This window comes from Pyxicephalus adspersus, chromosome 1 (genome assembly GCF_032062135.1).
Source record: "Pyxicephalus adspersus chromosome 1, UCB_Pads_2.0, whole genome shotgun sequence".
In the NCBI taxonomy this organism is placed as follows: Eukaryota; Metazoa; Chordata; class Amphibia; order Anura; family Pyxicephalidae; genus Pyxicephalus; species Pyxicephalus adspersus.
The window spans coordinates 126,220,439-126,240,391 of record NC_092858.1 but is presented as its reverse complement, the minus strand read 5'-3'; the positions used below and the strand labels follow the sequence as shown (position 1 = coordinate 126,240,391).

General features: G+C 36.2%; 1 protein-coding gene across 4 annotated transcripts; it reads left to right on the top strand.

Moving 5' to 3' along the window:
* Positions 1 to 614: 614 nt before the first annotated feature.
* On the top strand, positions 615 to 18,313 carry LOC140341056 (ras and Rab interactor 3-like). 4 transcript variants are annotated; one of them, XM_072426594.1, is made up of 6 exons: positions 615 to 709; positions 7,755 to 8,027; positions 9,366 to 10,157; positions 14,841 to 15,155; positions 15,891 to 16,019; positions 16,865 to 18,313. In XM_072426594.1, exons 2-6 carry the CDS (start codon positions 7,805 to 7,807, stop codon positions 17,077 to 17,079), a joined length of 1,674 nt encoding a protein of 557 aa, XP_072282695.1. In that variant the 5' UTR covers positions 615 to 709; positions 7,755 to 7,804; the 3' UTR covers positions 17,080 to 18,313. The 4 variants fall into 4 exon arrangements, with proteins under 4 accessions (XP_072282695.1, XP_072282706.1, XP_072282681.1 ...); XM_072426605.1 differs by lacking the exon at positions 615 to 709 and adding an exon at positions 3,086 to 3,148 and having other exon boundaries at positions 15,894 to 16,019; XM_072426580.1 differs by lacking the exon at positions 615 to 709 and adding an exon at positions 3,086 to 3,148.
* The last annotated feature ends 1,640 nt before the right edge of the window (positions 18,314 to 19,953 follow it).

The window sequence follows — 19,953 nt, the reverse complement described above, 5'->3', positions numbered from 1 at the left end:
GAGCATTATGGATTAATAAACATTTTATATTACAGTTATGATAGTGGTGTCACACAGCATTATGGATAAAAAAACATTTCATGTATGATATGGCAATGATATTGGTGTGACAGAGCATTATGGTTTTTGGAAGAGAGAAGAAACGGTTTGCATTTTGTCTCTTTCTCATTTACTCCCTAAGAGGGTTCCTAAAGAACTGTTGATCATGGTGTGGAACATGAGATTGGGTATGTTACTTCTCCGATGTCCTCAGAGCAAAAACTAAATGTGTAATTAGCAGAACAAAAATAATAGCTTTCTTTTCACAAATTAGTTTTCTACATATACATTATTTTCATAGAATCTTTCTGAACATATGTTAAAGAGGAACGTGTGGGAACGGAGTAGCAAATGTTTTTTCTTTTTGTACCCACAAATAATTGGGTTTATAAAAGCCCACAGCTGGAAAATCCATATTTCACTGCAACAAAATAGCCTGCAAACCCCACGTTTTTAGGTGGATTGCTGGCAAAGTCTGTTACATTTATTTGTTTCATTCTTTCTGCGGCAGATCTGTACTCTGCTTTTTGTTTCTGTTGTAGACACTTCAGAGCAGTACAAAGGAAATGAGAAGGTGTAAATGCAGTAAATTCCAGTAATGTCTCATTTACTTTTGTGACTTGGTTAATTTCACACCCTCCTATTCATGTCTTACTTGTGGCCTTGCAAGGTAAGTACTAATATTATTGTACTGGTGATTAAACAAAATATGTTATTCCGATAAAGCTTTTATTAACGGTGCATTTGTTACCAGTGTATAAATTTCCTCTTGCTATCCAAAACTATAGTGAATTGGCAAACTCCTGAATTCCTACGAGAATGTATTTGTGTGGTAGAGAGTTGGGACTTTTAGCTTGTTCTATAATACCAGTAGTTCTGTGGGCACTATATTGCAAAGCTTTTGATATAAAAATGATAATAGTAATTATTACCATTATATTGTAGTTACAAGTGGCAATGGTATACTACTCTTCTTTGCATTACTCAGATATGCAGTTTTAGTAGTAATGGGTATCTGCCCCAGCAAAAGTATTTATTGAAACAAGATTTGCTATGTTTTTCTTTCAATTTGTTTTATTTAGTGTGTTTAATGTGCTTCCTATTTGTCTTTGGTTAATCTTGCCATAAGTAGGGGGAGCATTGTGTATATGTTGTAATTAGAAAAGTGGTAATAATAATGCAATGTATTTAAAAAAGTGCCAACATACTATGCAACACTTTACAGTACCAACTGCTTCCAGTGGAATGTCCCGAGAAAACACAAGAAAGCATGAGAACTTAGAAACTCCATGCAGATAGTGTCCTTGCCTAAATGTTTACCTAAGTTCATATTACTACAAATCAAGAAAGTGACAAAGCCAGAGGTTCCTCAAAGTTTTTTGAAGGTCCCTCAAACTAGTATTAATTCATCTTCTATTTGATGATGCCTGCATAGGTTTAGGACCAACACCACGTGGTACAGCAGGCTATTCTATTCTATTCTACCCACCACAGCAGGGGTGAGCATTATTTTCAATGGCCACCAATATTAGAGATTTTAATCCCAATGACTCACTGTATTTCTCTCTGTGTTGCTATTGGTGAGTTCCCCTTACTTTCTTTTTGGTAAAATGCAGTTAGCGAGGTAGGAACTGCTGCCAATAATGTATCCATGAAACCGTTGAGTAGAGATTCATGTCCTCGGGATCACTGCGCATCCTTGGTGATGCACATCATACATGTGACATGATTGACAAATGGCTCTGCCTCCAACCTTAAAAAAAAATAAAAATGGTGGTACATGCTATACGGTTCCTTGAAAGGCTGTTAGATACATTCATGGCTATTTCAGGACCGTCTTCAGTAAACTTCAGATGAGAATGGGGAAAATGGTGTTTTTTTACTTGCACACTTTACATGCATAGACAAAGAGAATCTGAATCTATTGGTTATGTAGAATACAGATACATCTTAATTACTAGACCACAGGCATGAGTTCATAGACATAAACAAACCACAAGGCAAAGAATTATTTTGAAAAAATGAAACTATTTGATTCTACTGTGCAAGCTTTACTGCACTCACAAGCAGCTGGAAACCTTTAACATTTATTGGGGATCAGTGGATCCCCAATTTTTATATAGACACGTTTTATATAACCTGTCTATATAACCACCTTCGTATTGCAAATTCAGCTAGCACTACCAAGTAGCATTGACCCGTGAACATTGCATGCGTCATCAATTGGGGGGTCAATCCGACAAAGTTCCAGAATCTCTAGCAACCTCTGGGGGAACCCTGGTTGGGAATGGCTGGTCTAAGGGATAAATCCAATCCTGCCTAATATTGATTTTTTTTTTTTTTTTCTGCGCTGGCACAACTTTTTGGCACACACTTTTACACATAACATTTCCTTGTTCCTAACCAAGCTTACAATATTGTGTTAATATTAAATTACAGAATATAGGATCTTTGTACTTATAATGATAAACAACATTTGACAGAAAGATATAAAAGAAAAAGTCACCTATTTGCTGAGATTGGCATAATTACCTTCTTTTCTTTTTTTATGCTTAATTCATTAAATGTCCTCTGTAAAACAGTATGAGTTGCTTTTATGTTCTTGTCAATACAGACATACTTCCTTTATGCAAGTGTTCAGGAAAAGCCTATTATATATAAAGTTCAAGGTATACATGTTGTAGACAGTTTGCTTTGGCAAACTGAATTAAATTAATGTTTTAGGATTATGGCGTGACAATAAAGCAGTCAGGTGGATATGAAATAACAAATTGTTGTTCACATTATTTAGGTATATTAAGAATATATGTGTGCTTACAAATAAAATGATTACACTATCAGCATAACCTGTTTTTTGGCACTGACCAAAAAGAAATGCAGTCTATTTGCTATTCATTGTCTGAGTGTAAATTTAGACATGAACAGTAAAATGAAGCTATACAGATAATTATCTTGGTTTGTAGAGGAAATACAGGGAGGAGAGAGAATGGACATAATAAACTGACCCCTTCCTGTAAGAGTTTTTAGGAAGTCTTGCATAGAAAGTCTTTATGCAGTCTTCTCCTTTTTAACTTGGCAAGTCACCTCTTAATTGTTAGGACATCGCTGGGTAAGTGGGACATACAGCTTTTGCTAACAAAATTTCATTAATGCTTTGAAAGTTTTTGCTGAAGTTTTTATTCAATTATTCTAAATTGTTATGATCAGATTATGTAGATTATTTTAACTTCATAAATTATCTCAGAAAAGTATATAAATTGTATTATTGGAATATATGGTATAGTGTGGAATCCTAAGTGCCAAGCACTCAGGATTACACTGTAACCTTGAAGGTTTTTTATGGTATTTGATAAATGTATGTATGAATTACAAATACAAACAGCACAAAAAAGAGAGTTACGACTTTTAAGGTAGTAAAAAAATATTTAAAACAAAAAACAATCCATTTTTTAAAAAACATTACATACATTAAAACAATTACATTTATTCTGTTTATTTTTACAATTCACATAAAACCTTCACCAATTATGATGTACAATTTCAGATGAAATGGGGTTCTCGTTTATATATGGGGTAATATTATATTATATATTATATGAATTAGAAATAATTATGTTTATGTTATATATTTGTATTTTGGTAAACTTGTGCTATTCTTCGAGTTATCTTGTTTGTTTGATTATAGTCTGGGATAACATGTTAACATATTGGTGATGTTACTATGTTATCCCATATTATCATGTATTAACATATGTGTGGACATAAATATTAAGATGGAATAACAACTTTTGCTGGGATGGGTAAATAAAAGTAATAGATTACAATAAATACTTCATGGATTTTCTCAGCAGAGGTCACAGACCAAATGCTTATGGTTTTACATTATTGGCCTGCTTTGAAAAGTAAATCAATACAAAGCTGATATTTCAGTTTTGGGTTGATACTGTAGTGTTAAAGTACATGATAGTTAATTATGGGGCAATAAAGGATTTAACTGGTGAGTTCTCTACTCGATTCTCCAGTTGTGTACACCTAATATGGCTATTATGAGGGGTTTTTGCTGTTCTTAGTTTGCATTTATTTTATGATTTTTAAAAATCCACAGAAGAAACAAATATGTGCAGGAACACCCAACATTTCCAGGTGGATGGGAACAGGGTTAGATTAATGGCGGAGAATTCTTCTTTGTGAAGTATCAACGACAGATAAGAAATCAAGAGTGGCTCATCCTACCAGGTTTCGCCTTTAATGACACTTTTATGTCGGCTGATCCTGAAGATGGCTTCAGAAAGTATTAAGACCCCCTTTGCAAATTTTCTTAAGCTTATTCAGGTTGGATGGGGACCGTTGATAGACAGCCATTTTCAGGTCTATCCAGAAATGTTTGAGAGGGCTCAAGTCAGGGCTTCTGGCTAGGACACTTTAGGACATGCACCTAGATTGGAGTCCACCAGCCGTAAATTAAATTGATTGGACGTGATCTGAAAAGGAATGGCCTGCAGAGCTCAGAGACAGGATTGTTGCAAAGAGAGGGCTACAAATTTTTTTCTGCTGCACAAAGGTTCCCAAGAACACAGTGGCCTCCATAATTTTCAAATGGAAGAAAATGGCCATAACCAGGGCTCCTCCAAGTGCTGGTTGTCTGGCCAGGAAAAGGTGATTCAACTAAGTATTAAGTAAAGGGTCTGAATACAATGATACTCCGGCTAACGAGTTGCTTTGCTAATAAATTTTTCAGCTAACATTTTTTTTCACTGTTTATGGGACTTGGCTAACAAATATTTACTCGGAAGTAAGAGACACGATAAATCCTTTCTATATACTGTATCACAGGGGTCCCCAACCCCTGGTCTATCCGACAGGTGGGCCGCAGCTCTGGCCAGTGCCAGAGAGACCCCGCTTGGGGGGCACACGGGGCCAGAGCCACAGACCATGTCTCCCATACTGATTGCAGGCTCAGAGCGGTGGGCAGGTTGTGTCTTTGTACCTGCGATGGGGGAATGGGTGGGTTCTGGAAATATGAAGTTTCACAGGACGGAGGATTTTTCTCCTTTAAGTGACGCGGTCCGGAGTTTGTAGATTCAGTTATCTGCAAGCTTGAAAAAGTTGGGGACGACTGCTGTATCAAAAAGTGAGCGAAAGACATAGCTTTGACCTATATAGAGGGGGGCTTGTGTAGCTGTGAATTTGAGAGGTAGGTATTATTTATAGCATTTATTATTTACATACAAAAATCTTTTTCTAAAATCTTTTGCTTAACAGCTGAGCTCTTCTGTAACATTTTGTAACTGTTTAATGACCAAGACAAACTCTGCAGTTGTTTCTTTTTGCATATCAAAGCACGGTTTGCTGCAGAAGTTAATGAATGTCTAGGCTTCATAATTTTTTTTTTTTGCTTTCTTTGTGATTAGCTCACAGTGAGGATTTTATACAGTAACTGACACCACACTGCTTAATATTATGTTGAGACAAACATCTGTCCTAATTGCATTTATTAGAATAATGTACCTGTTACCTGCTGTTTCTTGTGCAAGCTGTTCATTTTAGGTGAGTTTGGTGAGTTTATGACCTTTTTAAATTGTGCTTTTTAATATTTTTTTTTAAACCTTATCTTTAAATTGTGATAACATCCGGAAAGAATTAAATGATTTTCTATAGAAACCTATAAGAAATCACGTTTCGGCTAGTAAAGATTTTGGCTAACAAATGTGATTTCGGAACAAATTATCTTTGTTAACCGAGGTATCACTGTACTTCTTTTTTAATACACTTAGACATTTGTCTACAATTTATGTTTTCACTTCGTCATTGTGTCATTTAATAGGAAAAACAAGGAATTTAAAGATTGTAGCATCAGTCCGCAACATATTACAAATGGAAAAAGTGAATACTCTAAAGACACTATATGCCAATGTGAAATTCAAGAAAGGTGCTTGTTATACTACTGAGAACTCAGTTACCTTATTCTTTTTCCTCAGTTGATATTTCCTTCTACTTCTCATCCCCTCTTAAGCATAAATGAGTATTAGTGCATTCTTTGCTTTAGTTTTTTCCAAGTTCCCTGACAAACAGAAGCACGTACTACAAACAAAGGTGTTCTTGTGTAGACATTTGCCCATGCTTGATTAGATTAATTTTGTACTTCTTGTTCTGTATTTTTGAAATTACAGTAGCATTTCTAGTCTAGTAAGTCATTGTCTAAGCTTCTGCATTTCCAACCACAGGTAGAACAATCCTAACTACTTTAAACCCTCTTTTCTTCTTTACTAGACCAGTCTTTACATTTGCGAATACAGATCACTTTTTACAGACTTGAGAGCATTATGGCCTGTTTGTACTTCCAATAGGCATGGTCTCAAAGTGCTAAAATGAATTTGAAGCCAAGTAGAGAAAAGTTGGACTTATGTCAGATTTTCATTGCTGTCTTTGTCCCCGCTGTGGTTTACCCACTCTAATAGTCCTGTAACCCTTGTCATCAGGACTGAATTCCATGTCCCCATAAGAAATATGCTTCGAATTTTACTCCTTGACAATGTATTAGTTACCTTTAGGTAAAGCATATTACGTGCTTTATTAATACCAATCAATAATATATTTATCAACATTCAGTTTTCTTTTATTAACAAAAAACTGTAAAATACATTATTTGTATGCTCGAACTTTCTTATCAGCCTCTGAATAGCTATGATCAGAAATAAGGCAATTATGTCATACTGGACTTCCCTAAACTTCTTCATAAGTAAAAACAGAAGTAATATAGCAATATCCTGCTACCGTATATTAACATAAACATGAGCTGTTAGTGTTCAGTTCTAGTTATTAAATGTTTTGCAAAGTACAATTAAAACCAACAAAGTGTTCATTATGCGAACAAATACATAATATTTAGTGCCAAGTTAGGCCTGTTGTGAGATTTATCAACTATGGAGGACCTAAAATAATCTCATATGTGGACTGAATTTAAAGACAAATGTGGCAAAACATTAAGGGACGGACATTGTGGAGTATATGCACTACCTAAACTGTTAGGATAATTTCGAACATGTGGTGAACCGCAGAAGTTTGCCCTATGCTCAATCCTTTTCTAAGCTGCTCCCATTCAAGTGCATTGGGGTGGCTGGTAACCATTTTGTGCACACATTTGCATTGAAATGGTTTGTGTTACTGTTCCTGGATGCAATGTGTAGCTTCCGTCTGCCTTTGAATACCCAGCTGCTTCTAATACAATGAATTGCACAGCAACCGCAATATAGAAAGAAGGAGATGTTGAACAATACAGGATTCAGCAATGGGTTATTTATTCTGGATTTTTAGTAGTAGGAATTGTGTAAAGCCAACTGAGCCAAATATTTTCAGAATTGGTAGAGGAACCGTTGTTAATAGGTGATTTCAAGAATGCTAAATGCTACCTTTCTGTTTTCCTGTCACACCTTATTTTTGACCTGGTGACTATTTACTGGGTATTTCTGCTTCTCTGTGCAATGCAGGCAGATGAAGGCTGGTAAAGGAGGTTCGGCAGGTACTGTATATAGCTTGTGGATCCTCAAAGTGGGGGGCTTTGAAAAATTGTGACAGCTTGTGTGGTTGCCCTGATCTTGAATATTGCGGATTTGAATAGGGTTTAATGTTGTCATAACTTCAGCTGTTACAGTATTGATATATATGTCCAATGTTCAGGCACAATTTTAATCTTGTTTTTATTGTTTTGTTTCTAGGAAGTTGTGGAAGCGTATATGCATTTCCAACTGGATTTTTCCTTTAGAGAATGAAACTGGATCTACCACAAAGCAACAAGCCGGGGCAACATTTCTGTTCAATACAGGTAACATCTGAGAATGGAGCCCTCTGTATCATCAATCCTCTGTTTCTGCATGAACACGGAGACAGTTGGCTCACACATAACCAAGCAAAGGAGAAAAGGAAGAGTGTACCATGGATATCTGGAGAAGGCCAGGAAGAAATAAGACTTGGACCTCCTGCAGAAGATGGTGAGGGAAACAAACCTGACAAAAAACAGTCCCATTAGTATTTGCTAAGATGTGGTTAAAAAGTTCACAAACCTATACTTTGTATACAGGTCAGGTGACTGTTGCCTAAAACATCATGCTGATGTCGATGAAAATCTGACATGTACATCAGTCCACTGGCATCATTTATCAATCCACTGTGGTAGATTGATAAATGACTGATCACGAATTACCGCTTCATTCTTCCTAGAAAAACATATACCGTATATAAAAATATCTAAAATAAAGGAGTAAAATCATCAGTATCAACGGCGTATGCCTAACTTGGATGTATGCAATGATCCCCTGGCTCAACTCACCAGGTCCTCAGGGCTTCATCTACAGTTCCCTTGCTTTATCCTGGGGCCCTAGGCACTGGCCCAAGAGCGTCATTATGCAAAATGCAATCTTGTCCCTAGGAAAGCATAATATCTTGATAGGAAGTCCAAACTGAAGGTTCATTTTCCAAATGTGTAGGCATTGACAAACTTTTTTTTTTTTTAATTTTAACTAGACACTTGACAAGATTCAGCACATAGAAAACCATATCTGCACTTTTTTAGGGCAGTGCAATGCAACATACAGTGCATTTATATACGTGCACTAAAATGGTGAGCTCAGCACAACTACTGACATATGAATCTGCTATTCATATGAATGACCCAGCACACAGATATGCTGTTGGAGGATGGGACAGTTTTTAGCAGTTGAAAAAGCATGACAAATGTTTTATGAGAGGCAACCACACAGAAAGATGTTTATCTGCCCTACATTGAAGAGAGAGTAATTAATATCTGTATCTCTATATGCAGATTTCAAGGTGCTTTCAAATACCACAAATAACCCTTAATTAAACATATTCTAATTAGTGTTGCTGCTCACAGATGTAAATCCAGCCGTTCTATATAAAGCATGTTGTTTCAACAATGCATCAGAGTTTAAACTTTTTCAGCAGCAATAATTGCATAAAACACCACAATAAGAGGAACACATCTTCTTTGTATAATTAACTTTGCAGTCACTATCATGTGCAAAGAGATATCCACAACAGGGTCCAGGCATTCAGTAAATGGAGATTCAGGCCTCTAGCAAGGCAACTCTATGTGATAGATGTTTTTTCTTAATGTAATCATCATTATAGTCAGAAATAATATAATACAAATTGTATAATATGCAATTAAGTACGAGAATCTTGTGTTATTGTGTCATTCAATCACCATCCACCATGAATAACTGTTTTTGTACATCATAAACAGTGTGAAATTAAAAAAAATTACCACTTCCTTGCTTAACCTGGGGTAACATCTATTATTCCTGCAGATATACAAGATGGTCATCTCAGCAATCCAGATAAACCAACAAATGTTTGTGAAGATTCATGTATGGAGGAACCTAAAGTTGTTGTTACTAAAGATGAACACCTAAATGCTTGCTGCAAAAGTCAAGAAAATCAAAGTACTCCAAAGCTTCTAAGAAAATCTGTGATACGTCTACATAGTGATCCAAAAAGAGAAAACATGGTGGAGATAAATGAAACCCAAACTTCGGATAATATTTTAATTGAAAGGAATAAGACACTAAGGCTATCTCGGGAAAGGAAATCTGCCCTGCTTCGACACAGAGTGTCCTGGATTCAAGAAGAAGATATTTTAAAAACTGTTTTGAAGAAAGCTAATTCAGACACTTCTCTGAGTTCCTCTGACAGTTTCCTCCTCCCTCCTCCACCAGAGCTGGACTCTGTTTCCATTAGTAGTGTTGAGGAGGAAGGAGACCGTTGCTCCTTGAGGCCAAAGAGACACCATTCACATGGACTTGGAGATATAGTTAGGCACAGTCTACTAGCTGTTAGCACTGCACTAACTGGACTTGTGTCCCCAGAGAAACACCTGGGAAACAGAATCCAACAACTGGCAGAAGACCCTTCATCGTACTTGGGTGGAATAGTTCAAACATTCACAATCCAACTCCAAAAACGATCCGTTGTGTATCTTTCTTCTACAGAAATGCTACAGGCTTTACGTCAACTGCTCACCAACTCGAAAAACCATCTGTTGGAGAGAAACGAGACATTGGAAATCCTGGAACGCCAAGAAATTGAAGAATTTAAAATTGGTATGACTATTATATTTTTTTACTAAGGAGTTTTAAAGTTATTGACATCTCATATAGTAAGAGATCAGAGGGAAAATAAAATAGAGAAACAACTGGCTACAGCTTAGTGATAGACATTAGATTACATGTTTAAAAGGTTTTTGGTAGACCCCATTGCTGTATACCATATACACCCAACATTTAAAGTTTCATTATGGACAAATTTTATCATTTGTGGAGTGCTTAATTGTTTTTTTTGGATAAACGTTGTACATATGTGTACAGGATGTATAGTAAGAGCAGTGATGACAATATATTTCTTGATGATATCATCTACTGGTTCCCAAGAAAATGTATGCATTACATTGCACAAATTAGAAAATGTGCCAATTACTTAGAGGAAGCATAACAAGAGTAAATACATTTATGTTGACGGTGCATGGCTATTTTGTAACATACCAGTGGTTAAGCAAGAGATGGTACCGTATGTGTCCCATGTGTCAATACTGCAGTGCTTTTAAAGAGATTTATTTATAAAGGGACACATAACACCCAAGATACACCATGTAGCTGCCAACAGATCATTTATCTCAGTGACCTATATACACAAGTTATTATTTGTTAATGTGTTCACCTGGTAAAGAAAGAAATACCAAAAGTTGGATTTCACCTTTGTTTGTGAACTTGGCCTGGCCTAGAATGTGCCTAGAAACCCTAACAATAGTGGTAAAGTATGAACTTTTGTTGTTCACAGTCTTTCAAACTGATTTTTGTGTTCTTGGAAAGCCAATTAGATCCTAGTCCCAAGCTGGAGAGAATACACTTCCATCAGTAAAGCCGGATGATACAGAAAACCTGGAATGGATTTCCTAAAAGTCATTAGCTACAGTTAAGTCCCCATACATATTTGGACAGAGACAACTTTTTTTCTCAATTTGGTTCTGTACATTATGAAAATTAATTTTAAATGAAACAACTCAGATGCAGATGAACTGCAGACTTTCAATGTGACTGCATTTAGCTGGATTTGAGCAGACAGTATGTCTCTGAACACCTCAGAATTCATTCGTCTGCTTCTGTGTCACATCATGGATAAACACTAGTGTCCCAGTGCCACTGGCAGCCCAAGCCATCACACTGCCTCCGCCATGTTTTACAGATGATGTGGTATGCTTTGGATCATGAGCTGTTCCACGCCTTCTCCATACTTTTTTCTTGCCATCATTCTGGGAAAGGTTGATCTTGGTTTCATCTGTCCAAAGAATGTTTTTCCAGAACTGTGCTGGCTTTTTTAGATGTTTTTTTTAGCAAAGTCCAGCCTAGCCTTTCTATTCTTGAGGCTTATGAGTGGCTTGCACCTTGCAGTGCACCCCCTGTATTTACTTTCATGCAGTCTTCTCATTATGGTAGACTTGGATATCAATACGCCTACTTCCTGGAGAGTGTTGTTCACTTAGTTGGCTGTTGTGAAGGGGTTTCTCTTCACCATAGAAATGATTCTGCGATCATCCACCACTGTTGTCTTCCATGGACGTCCAGGTCTTTTGGCGTTGCTGAGTTCACCAGTGCTTTGTTTCTTTTCTGTTTCTGCAGCTTAAGGATGGCTTGTTTCACCTGCATGGAGAGCTCCTTTGTCCGCATGTTGTCTGTTCACAGCAAAATCTTCCACATACAAGCACCCCCACCTCAAATCAACTCCAGGTCTTTTATCTGCCTAATTGCTAATGACATAATGAAGGAATTGCCCACACCGGCCCATGAAATAGCCATTAAGTTAATTGTCCAATTACTTTTGAGCCCCTAAAATGAAGTGATTGTGTAAAAAAAAGGCTTTAGTTGCAATCTTTTTGTGCAACCTACTGAATTAAAGCTGAACTTCTGCAGTTCATTTAAAATTAATTGTGGTAATGTACAGAACCAAAATTAGAAAAAAGTTGTTTCTGTCTAAATATTTATGGACCTAACTGTATTTGTTAGCAAATGTTTTAAATTCTGGACCGGATCCATTCCAGGTTTGCTGGATCACCTAGCTTCACTGATGAAAGTATATTCTCTCCAGCCTTAGGGGACTTTAATAAATCAGGGCCATTGACATTTCAGATTTGAATAATAAAAAGTAAGGATGCAAGGAAGAGACAGGGCCAAATCTAGTTGGAGAATAGGTGAAACCCCATGTACAACCTAGGCATTCCAAAGAGGTTTACTGGATACAGGATTGATTTCAGTACTACCTTTAGCATTGCAGTTAGGTTAAGCACTTTGTGTGTTTTTGGACTAAATGATTTGCATTGAATGTGTTTTTCCAATACCAAGGGCATTGTTCATAAAGAAGAAATGTTATAAGATTTGTTTTTTAAATGTAACATTCCAAAGGTTTCTTGTGAAGCTTGCAATTCTCTTTAGCTTTAGACTACAGTGAAAAACAGTTAACACATATTTGTCATTGTTGACTGATGCTTTACCAAAGATTTGTCTAATTTTGTTTGTTTATATTTTGGTTATTTGTTCTTTGCAACCATTGCAAAACAAGCTTTACAAATGCAACCAATGTTGCCCGTAAAGTCCATTTCGGTAAAGGTTTCTGGATTGGTCCAACGTAAAAATAATGACACACAGTAATATACAGTAAACCACAAATATATTGCCTTATATACAAGAATTAGAGTTAGATATATGAATATTTTTTTCATTCTTACAATTCTAGACATTGATGAAAGAATCAACAGTTTTAATTGTGAATACCTTACCACAGAATGTTTTTACTATTGTTGCCTGTTCTGGTTGTCTATGCTGGTAACTCAATCAATCAAAACTTGAGTGTAAGATAGGGAAACTCTCAGAAATAACATGCTTCTGTGGTTTTACATTACAAGCTGAGACTTCCGTTCACATTTTAGTGCTTACTGTGGCCTGCACATCAAAGTAGAAGAGATAATGCATTTACTAAACTTGGGAAATCAAATACCCGTATTAGCCTCTGTATACTACACATCTAACCTTTCTACCTCCAGAATTTCCTGTACTCATTCTGAAACTAATGAAGATTTTCCTTATATGGGGAGTCTACTCATACAAGGATAGAACAAGAACCACAGTTTTATATTTTTATATACACAGACTAAAAATACAGTTTGTGAATTACCATATTGTTATTAGCTAAATGGTTTAAAACTTTAGATAATTAATGCAAAAGAATATGTAATGCTCAAATGTTATGATTAAAGAAGGATTATTATAGGGATATTATTATAATACTCCAGTAAGGTGTTGAGCTAAGGTCCAGTTTTGACCTATTTTATACAAAGTATCTGTATTGTTTGTCTGTTGTATGTTTATGTCTGCCTAGAGTTTAGCTTTAAAGATAAATAGTTTTTAAGAATAAGGGGGTTGACAGTTTAATGGGGAACATCATATAATGTCTTATAAACAAAAGGTAACATTAATATCAGTTACGAAAGTAGTGACATTACATCTAGAAGTAAATAAAATTACCAACATTTTTGTGTAGTTAAAAATGTTGTATTACTACTCCTTGAAAATCAATAAATATATTTAAATAAGGTTTAATTTAAGGTTTAACCTTTAATAACGTTAGGATACAAATAGGAAACAAACTAACCTAAAAATAACCTAAGGTAATTCCAGGATTTTCAAGGAAGTAGACCAAATCAGGGACCTAAATAAATGAAAGAAATGTATTATTTAGTAGAATATGGGATCTACTGGTTCCATGTGATGTGAAAGTCTGGGGGGTTATATTTGAGAGTACTAGTGGGTTTGTCATTGATCAAACACCATTGTGGTTTGGGCTTAATTCCATCAAGTGAGAGCTGCTTGGGTTGCCATGATTTAGCTAGGTTGACTTGGGCTGTTGGGAGCATATATCTAAGTAGGCAATAAGAATGCTTGGGCAAAAGTAAATCCATTTAGGTAAATTAGGCACTAAAAGGGTTGGTGGACAACTGAGTATCTAGGACAGAGGTAGGCAAACTCAGGCCTTTAGGCCAGTTACGGCCTAGCCTGTAGTTTGTTCCGGCCTAACGCCCCCTTGCTGATCTGGCCTAATCACAGCCGGCAACCTGTGGTGGAGCCGGAACAAACTACAGGAGCCAGAGCCGCGGAAGCTCCGGAGCCGCATGCAGCTATTGAGCCTCCATGTTGTGGCTCCCTTCGCTATTTACTGTGGCCGACATTAACACTGCCGCTGCCAGGGTAAATAGGGACCATTCCCTCTCCTCTGTATTCATTGCAGAGGAAAGGGATTTCCCTTCAGGGGGCATTCCTGGTGAGGGGTGGAGCCATTAGAGTGGGACTCGAGAGGGAGTCCAGCCTAGTGTGCTCCTGCCTACCCCTGAAATGGCCTAGTGGCCAAAAAAGTTTGCTGATCTTTGATCTAGGATCCTGGAACATAGGACACAAACTGCTCTCCAATATTGTTGTTCAATGGCACAAGACCACCAAATATATTCCATTGTACCTTAGTGCCAAGGGAGGACAAGAGGTGTGCATAATGGAGTTTATCTGGCACCAAGTACTACCTTAAGAGAGTTTTATATTTGGATTCAATTATTGATATGTTAATAGATATTTTCAATATAGAGTTCAGCTCTATATCAAAACTGAACCAATAGAAGTATTCAGATGACTTATTTCTGAAACAAATAAAATCAGTTTATAATACATGTTGCTTTACTTTACTTTTAGCCTCTGTCATCGAATCATCTTTGTACAAGTGTGTTTTGAAACCCCTTCAAAGTGCAATTTACTGTCAACTTCTGGAGATGCACAACAAAGATGGCTCTTTAGAGATGTTGCTAGATAACCAGAAAAAGATGAAGAAATGGAGCCTTAGTGATCAAAAGCCACGAGCAGGAATGCCTGGGTTGGCCACCATGGAGAAGATCAAACAGAGACTGGCCCACATGCACAAAGCTTATTCCCCAGAAAAGAAAATAAGACATTTGTTGAAAGTCTGCAAACATATTTATGAATCAATGGAAGCATCCAGTGGGAAGAAAGGTAAGCTTAATCATATGTGGTTTTATATTCCCCCATTGGTTTGTTATGTATGTTCTAACACTAAGGAAACATTGTTCATCAGAAAAATATGATGTCTAAAAAATAACCTTTCAGCTTGTGTTAACCGCAAGTTTGAAGGGTCAATTTTGGCTTTGGACATTGGATGACATTGGTACACAATCTGGAATTCTGGTCTTATTTGTTGAACAGATAGTAGCTTAGAAAAATTGACAAGTGGTGGTTAAGCTTGAAGGTCTATGCGTGAATTAATGATAAATTCACAATTAAAAACATTTGACTGGTGTGGCATACAGAAGTATGGTGGTAGCCATAGGCATAGGTAACTTTATCTAGTTTATCATTGGTAAGATCAAATGATACACATCTAATATCCGTGTACATCCTTATTGTTTGTGAAATAGTAAGATGCTCATGGTTTTTGGAGAGTCCCAGTGTAGAACCTTTATTTCCTATAAAAATAAAGTACATGGGGAGACTGCGTTTAAAGAGCAAGGAGACACAGTAGACAACCTTAAATATACGGAAGCATTAACATACTTTAGATATTTGTGCTGAACCCCTCAAGAAGGAAATGATTTGTTCACACTAAGAAAATTTAGGCTTGCCATGTGATTTTTTTCTTTCCATTTCCCACACTATAATAGACTGTTTTTGTTTAGATTTATTAAATGTGGCTTACAATTCTGACTTCAATTCTTAATTTATTTCTCCCAGAAGCATTTGGGGCTGATGACTTCTTACCAGTTCTGATAAATGTGTTGCTGGAATGCGACCTCACTTGTGTTCAGTTAGATGTGGAGTATATGATGGAACTTGGGGATCCTTTTCAGCTTCAAGGAGAAGGTACGTTTACATTGATTGTCACGAGCTCATATACATCATATTTTCTTTTTGTCTTTATTCTTTTCCTTTTTTATCTATATACAACAAACATTAACTCTAGCTTTTTGTTTTACTCTTTTACTCTACTCTGTCCCAGTTGGAGAGATTTACTCTTTCTAGCTTTATGATTCTTGATGCAATATCCACAATAGGTGCTAAAATGACTAAAATAAAGTATGAAAATGTTTAATGTTGAATTGATTTGGATATGACTCCAGGACAAAGTGAATACATAAGACCTTATAACACATTCGTTTTGGGCCTCATTCCCACTATGTGCAATGTAATGCGGTTTACTGAACTTCACATACTCAAGGACAACAGATATGGTGTAGAAAGCAAAGTCTGATATTTGCACTTATGTGTTGCCCTGCAGTGTGTTTTTACAATATACTACTGCACGCATTTCTGTTTGTTTTAGTGCGTTTCCCATTCAGTTTAATAAATGGGGTCAGCACTATGCATTGCGCTATAACACACAACAATGCACTTTCTTTTAGCAGAAACAAAGCCTTGATTATGTGGAGGCCAGATCCATTCTGTCACCTGTTACTTTGGCTCATAAAGTAACTCTCGCTTACAGGAAAAGTATTTTTTTAAAACACAGCTGAATGTGGGAAGGGGCATACAAGCGTTGCTTGATCAAAAAAGACTGTAGGTTCCTTCTATACCTGTAATGCCTTTTATACCCATTGGCATTTTAAAGAAAGGTGGCTTGTGCTTATTGAGCTTGTATTAGCAATAAACTTACCATTACAGATCTCTCTGTTTATCTTGTCATACTAATTCTTGTATTTTATTTTCAGGAGGTTATTATTTGACTACTTTGTTTGGAGCTTTGTACCATATAAGCACCTTCAATACCGTATCAAGACAGCTCAGTGTGGAAGCCCAGAATTCCATCCGCCAATGGCAACGAAGACGAACTATTCATCACAAACAAACCTTTCGAAAAAGCAATCAACTGAATGAGAAAATGTCAGAAAAATATGCATCTCTGCTGGCCTTAGAATCATCTTAGAGTAGCCTAGAACTAGTTTACAAGCTGGCAGTGCCTTTCGATAGAAAGCAATAGGAAAAAAAACTAAGGATTGTCAAACCCAAGGATGAGTTGTTCCACAATGCCTATAGCTACAGAGTTGGGTGAGGGTTTGTTGTAAAGTGCGTTAACTGCTTAAGCCATGTAAATACTTTCGTGTGCAGTATATTGGGCTCTCCTTATAGAAATTGTATTTGTATTTGTGCAGTAGGGCTAAGCAGTGTAAAATCGGCTTGTACTGCTTCTGAAGTCTGTCTTTTGTAGATAGAAGAGGTGTGGTGGAACCTGTATGGGATCATTAAAAAAACGGTATTCCTGTACAACTATGGGTCCAATTAAAAAAAAATTGACATCTGATGCAATCTGTTATTAGCATTAACACAACCATTTTTGTTATTCCAATCCCTGTTATTTTTATAACATATTTATATGATATAAATCATTATATTACCTAATAATTCCTGCCAATAAATCTCTTTTTCCTTCTACCTGTAGAAAGGGTAGTTGATTATGTGCATGCAGTTTTAAATATATAGTAACTAAAACTGCAACTAACACCTTTTAGTTAGTTACACTTATTTTTAGTTACAGTAACAGTTTTTGTTTTTAATATTCCAAAAGAACTGACTGTTCTAAGCACCCCCACCAGAGCTGTAACTGTCATTTTGCTACACAGATTGGACTGGTAAAGAAAATAAAAAAGTAACTGATTCACAGGTTAAAAAAAAACAATTTTAATAGGGGTCCCAGTAAAAAAAAAACTGCTTTGTTAATACTATTACCAGTAATACCAATATTACAGTAGTATACTGTATATCTCATTTTGAATTTTGCCTATTGTTACACATTATTTGTATGGCCACCCAAAGTAGCAGACACAGTCTAGGATGGATTTTAATAACATTCGGGTTTTAGAAGGCCAAGCAATGGAATAGGTTAGAGGACCAATGATCTTAACAAGACATTCTGGCCAGAGTTTTTTGACATTGTAAGAAGTTAAGAGATTATGTTCACTGTGTAATACATTTTTTGTGCTTACATTGTAAATTATTCTCATAAGCAGTTAAATGTTCTATACAAATCCAAAGTATCAGACTTTTATCAATGTAAAAATATTTTATTATATTATATGTACATTTTATTTTATCAGTACATGTCTGTATCGGCTGTAAAATAAATCCTGTACATAGAAAATAAAATGGCTTTAAAGTAAAAATCCAGTATTTCAAGACTGTAGTCTGTACTTCTTCAACAAGACATAGGTTATGATCAATATTTTTTTTATTTTTTAATTATTTTATTACATTGTACGGATCAGCATCAAACAAGGAACTGATTCGCGTTCTAAGCTATTAGAAAACTTTTGTCTTCAAAGAAGGATAAGACTTTTTTCAGTATTTTTTGATAACATGTCAATACTGAAGATACAGATCCTTTCTGCCGAGCTAGTTATTTCAATGACCAGAGTCAATTTTTATTCTTTTTACACTTATACTAAAGCCAGGTTCACACACTAGATCTTCATCACCCTATTGTTATAATGTATTTACTGTGGAATAAAAGCTCAGTTTACAACATACATTTTGTGAATACAACATGTTATGTGAAAATAATTCCATTTTCTGTAACACTCAGCTTTGAAAGGTCCATGATATGCTTCTTTCCTGAGAGAAACATGGTGACTATCAGTGGGGACTTCACTGATCATTGTGCAAATTATGGTTGTCTGGTTCTCTTACTGGCTCTCTTGCTTTAAATAGTTTGAGCCACAAAGTCAGGACACATACTGTATCCATATAAGAAACTCAGACTTCTCACTTACTCTGCTAATCTGCGCACTTATTCTAGTGTTAGTGACTAATAAGATCCAGGAACATTTAGGAAACACCAGTATAAAAGAAGCGTAAGAGTGAAAAAAAAAAAGAAACTGTGGGTTAACCATAAATTATTTTTGTAATAAAGCAGAACTATATTTTCAATGGTATGGATGAGCATTTGCCATAATCTGCGTACTTGGCAACTTTGGCACACCCTTATTTTTTACAGGAGCAGATCCAGCTCTAAGAATCTGTCAAAGCTGCACCCCCTGAATATCCCAGGTTTGCCTCCAGCTGGGTTCCAAAGCCCTAGGTGCCAGGGTACATTGGTGCACAAGGAGGTTGTACACGTACTGAAAAGTCTATTGCTAGTAGACACAATGCTTTCTTCAACATGGTGGCTGGAATAAAATGTGAGCATTTCTCTTTGAGCGGCACAAACACTTCAGTGTCCAGTAAAGTAAAAACAAGACAGGAAATAAATACTGTTTTTGAACATTCCCGTAATGTTTCAGCTTATATATTTAAAAAAAACGTGATGTAAAACCAAGGCTAAATTTACACTTCCTTCTTGCTACATTAATTGTTCTACGCCCATCCCCTCCTAACCCAGACATAAGGTAACCTTAGTACAACAGTAACAGAATTAAAGGGACCACAAGCTATGCAGAAGGCAGGGAGGCTGAAATATGCAGTGTGCATTCCCTGCATAATGTAGAAAGTAAAAGGAAATAAATAAATAAAATAAAGGAAATAAAGTCTAGATGTCATTTTACTGTACACTGGTTGTGTGCTCTCCTAGGCGACAGCATATTTTAGCAATGCAGAAATTCTGTCCTAAGTAAAACTTTAACAGCTGTAGAGATATTATCAATATCAATGTGTTTGCAACACATTCACTTTATCAATATTATAAATTATCAATATCTCACAATCCTTTCCAACGACAAAAGGCTGAAGGATGCATTCTCCTGCTCTATAGAGAACAGAGCTTTCATTGCTGTCATTCATCGTTCGTTATTCATGGATCCGCCAGGAC

Excerpts from the sequence above, each read along its gene's own strand:
- LOC140341056 (XM_072426594.1), top strand. The coding sequence starts at position 7,805 with ATGAAACTGGATCTACCACAAAGCAACAAGCCGGGGCAACATTTCTGT. Across the intron at positions 10,158-14,840 it reads AATTGAAGAATTTAAAATTG|CCTCTGTCATCGAATCATCT; the intron begins GTATGACTATTA and ends CTTTACTTTTAG. Across the intron at positions 15,156-15,890 it reads AGCATCCAGTGGGAAGAAAG|AAGCATTTGGGGCTGATGAC; the intron begins GTAAGCTTAATC and ends TATTTCTCCCAG.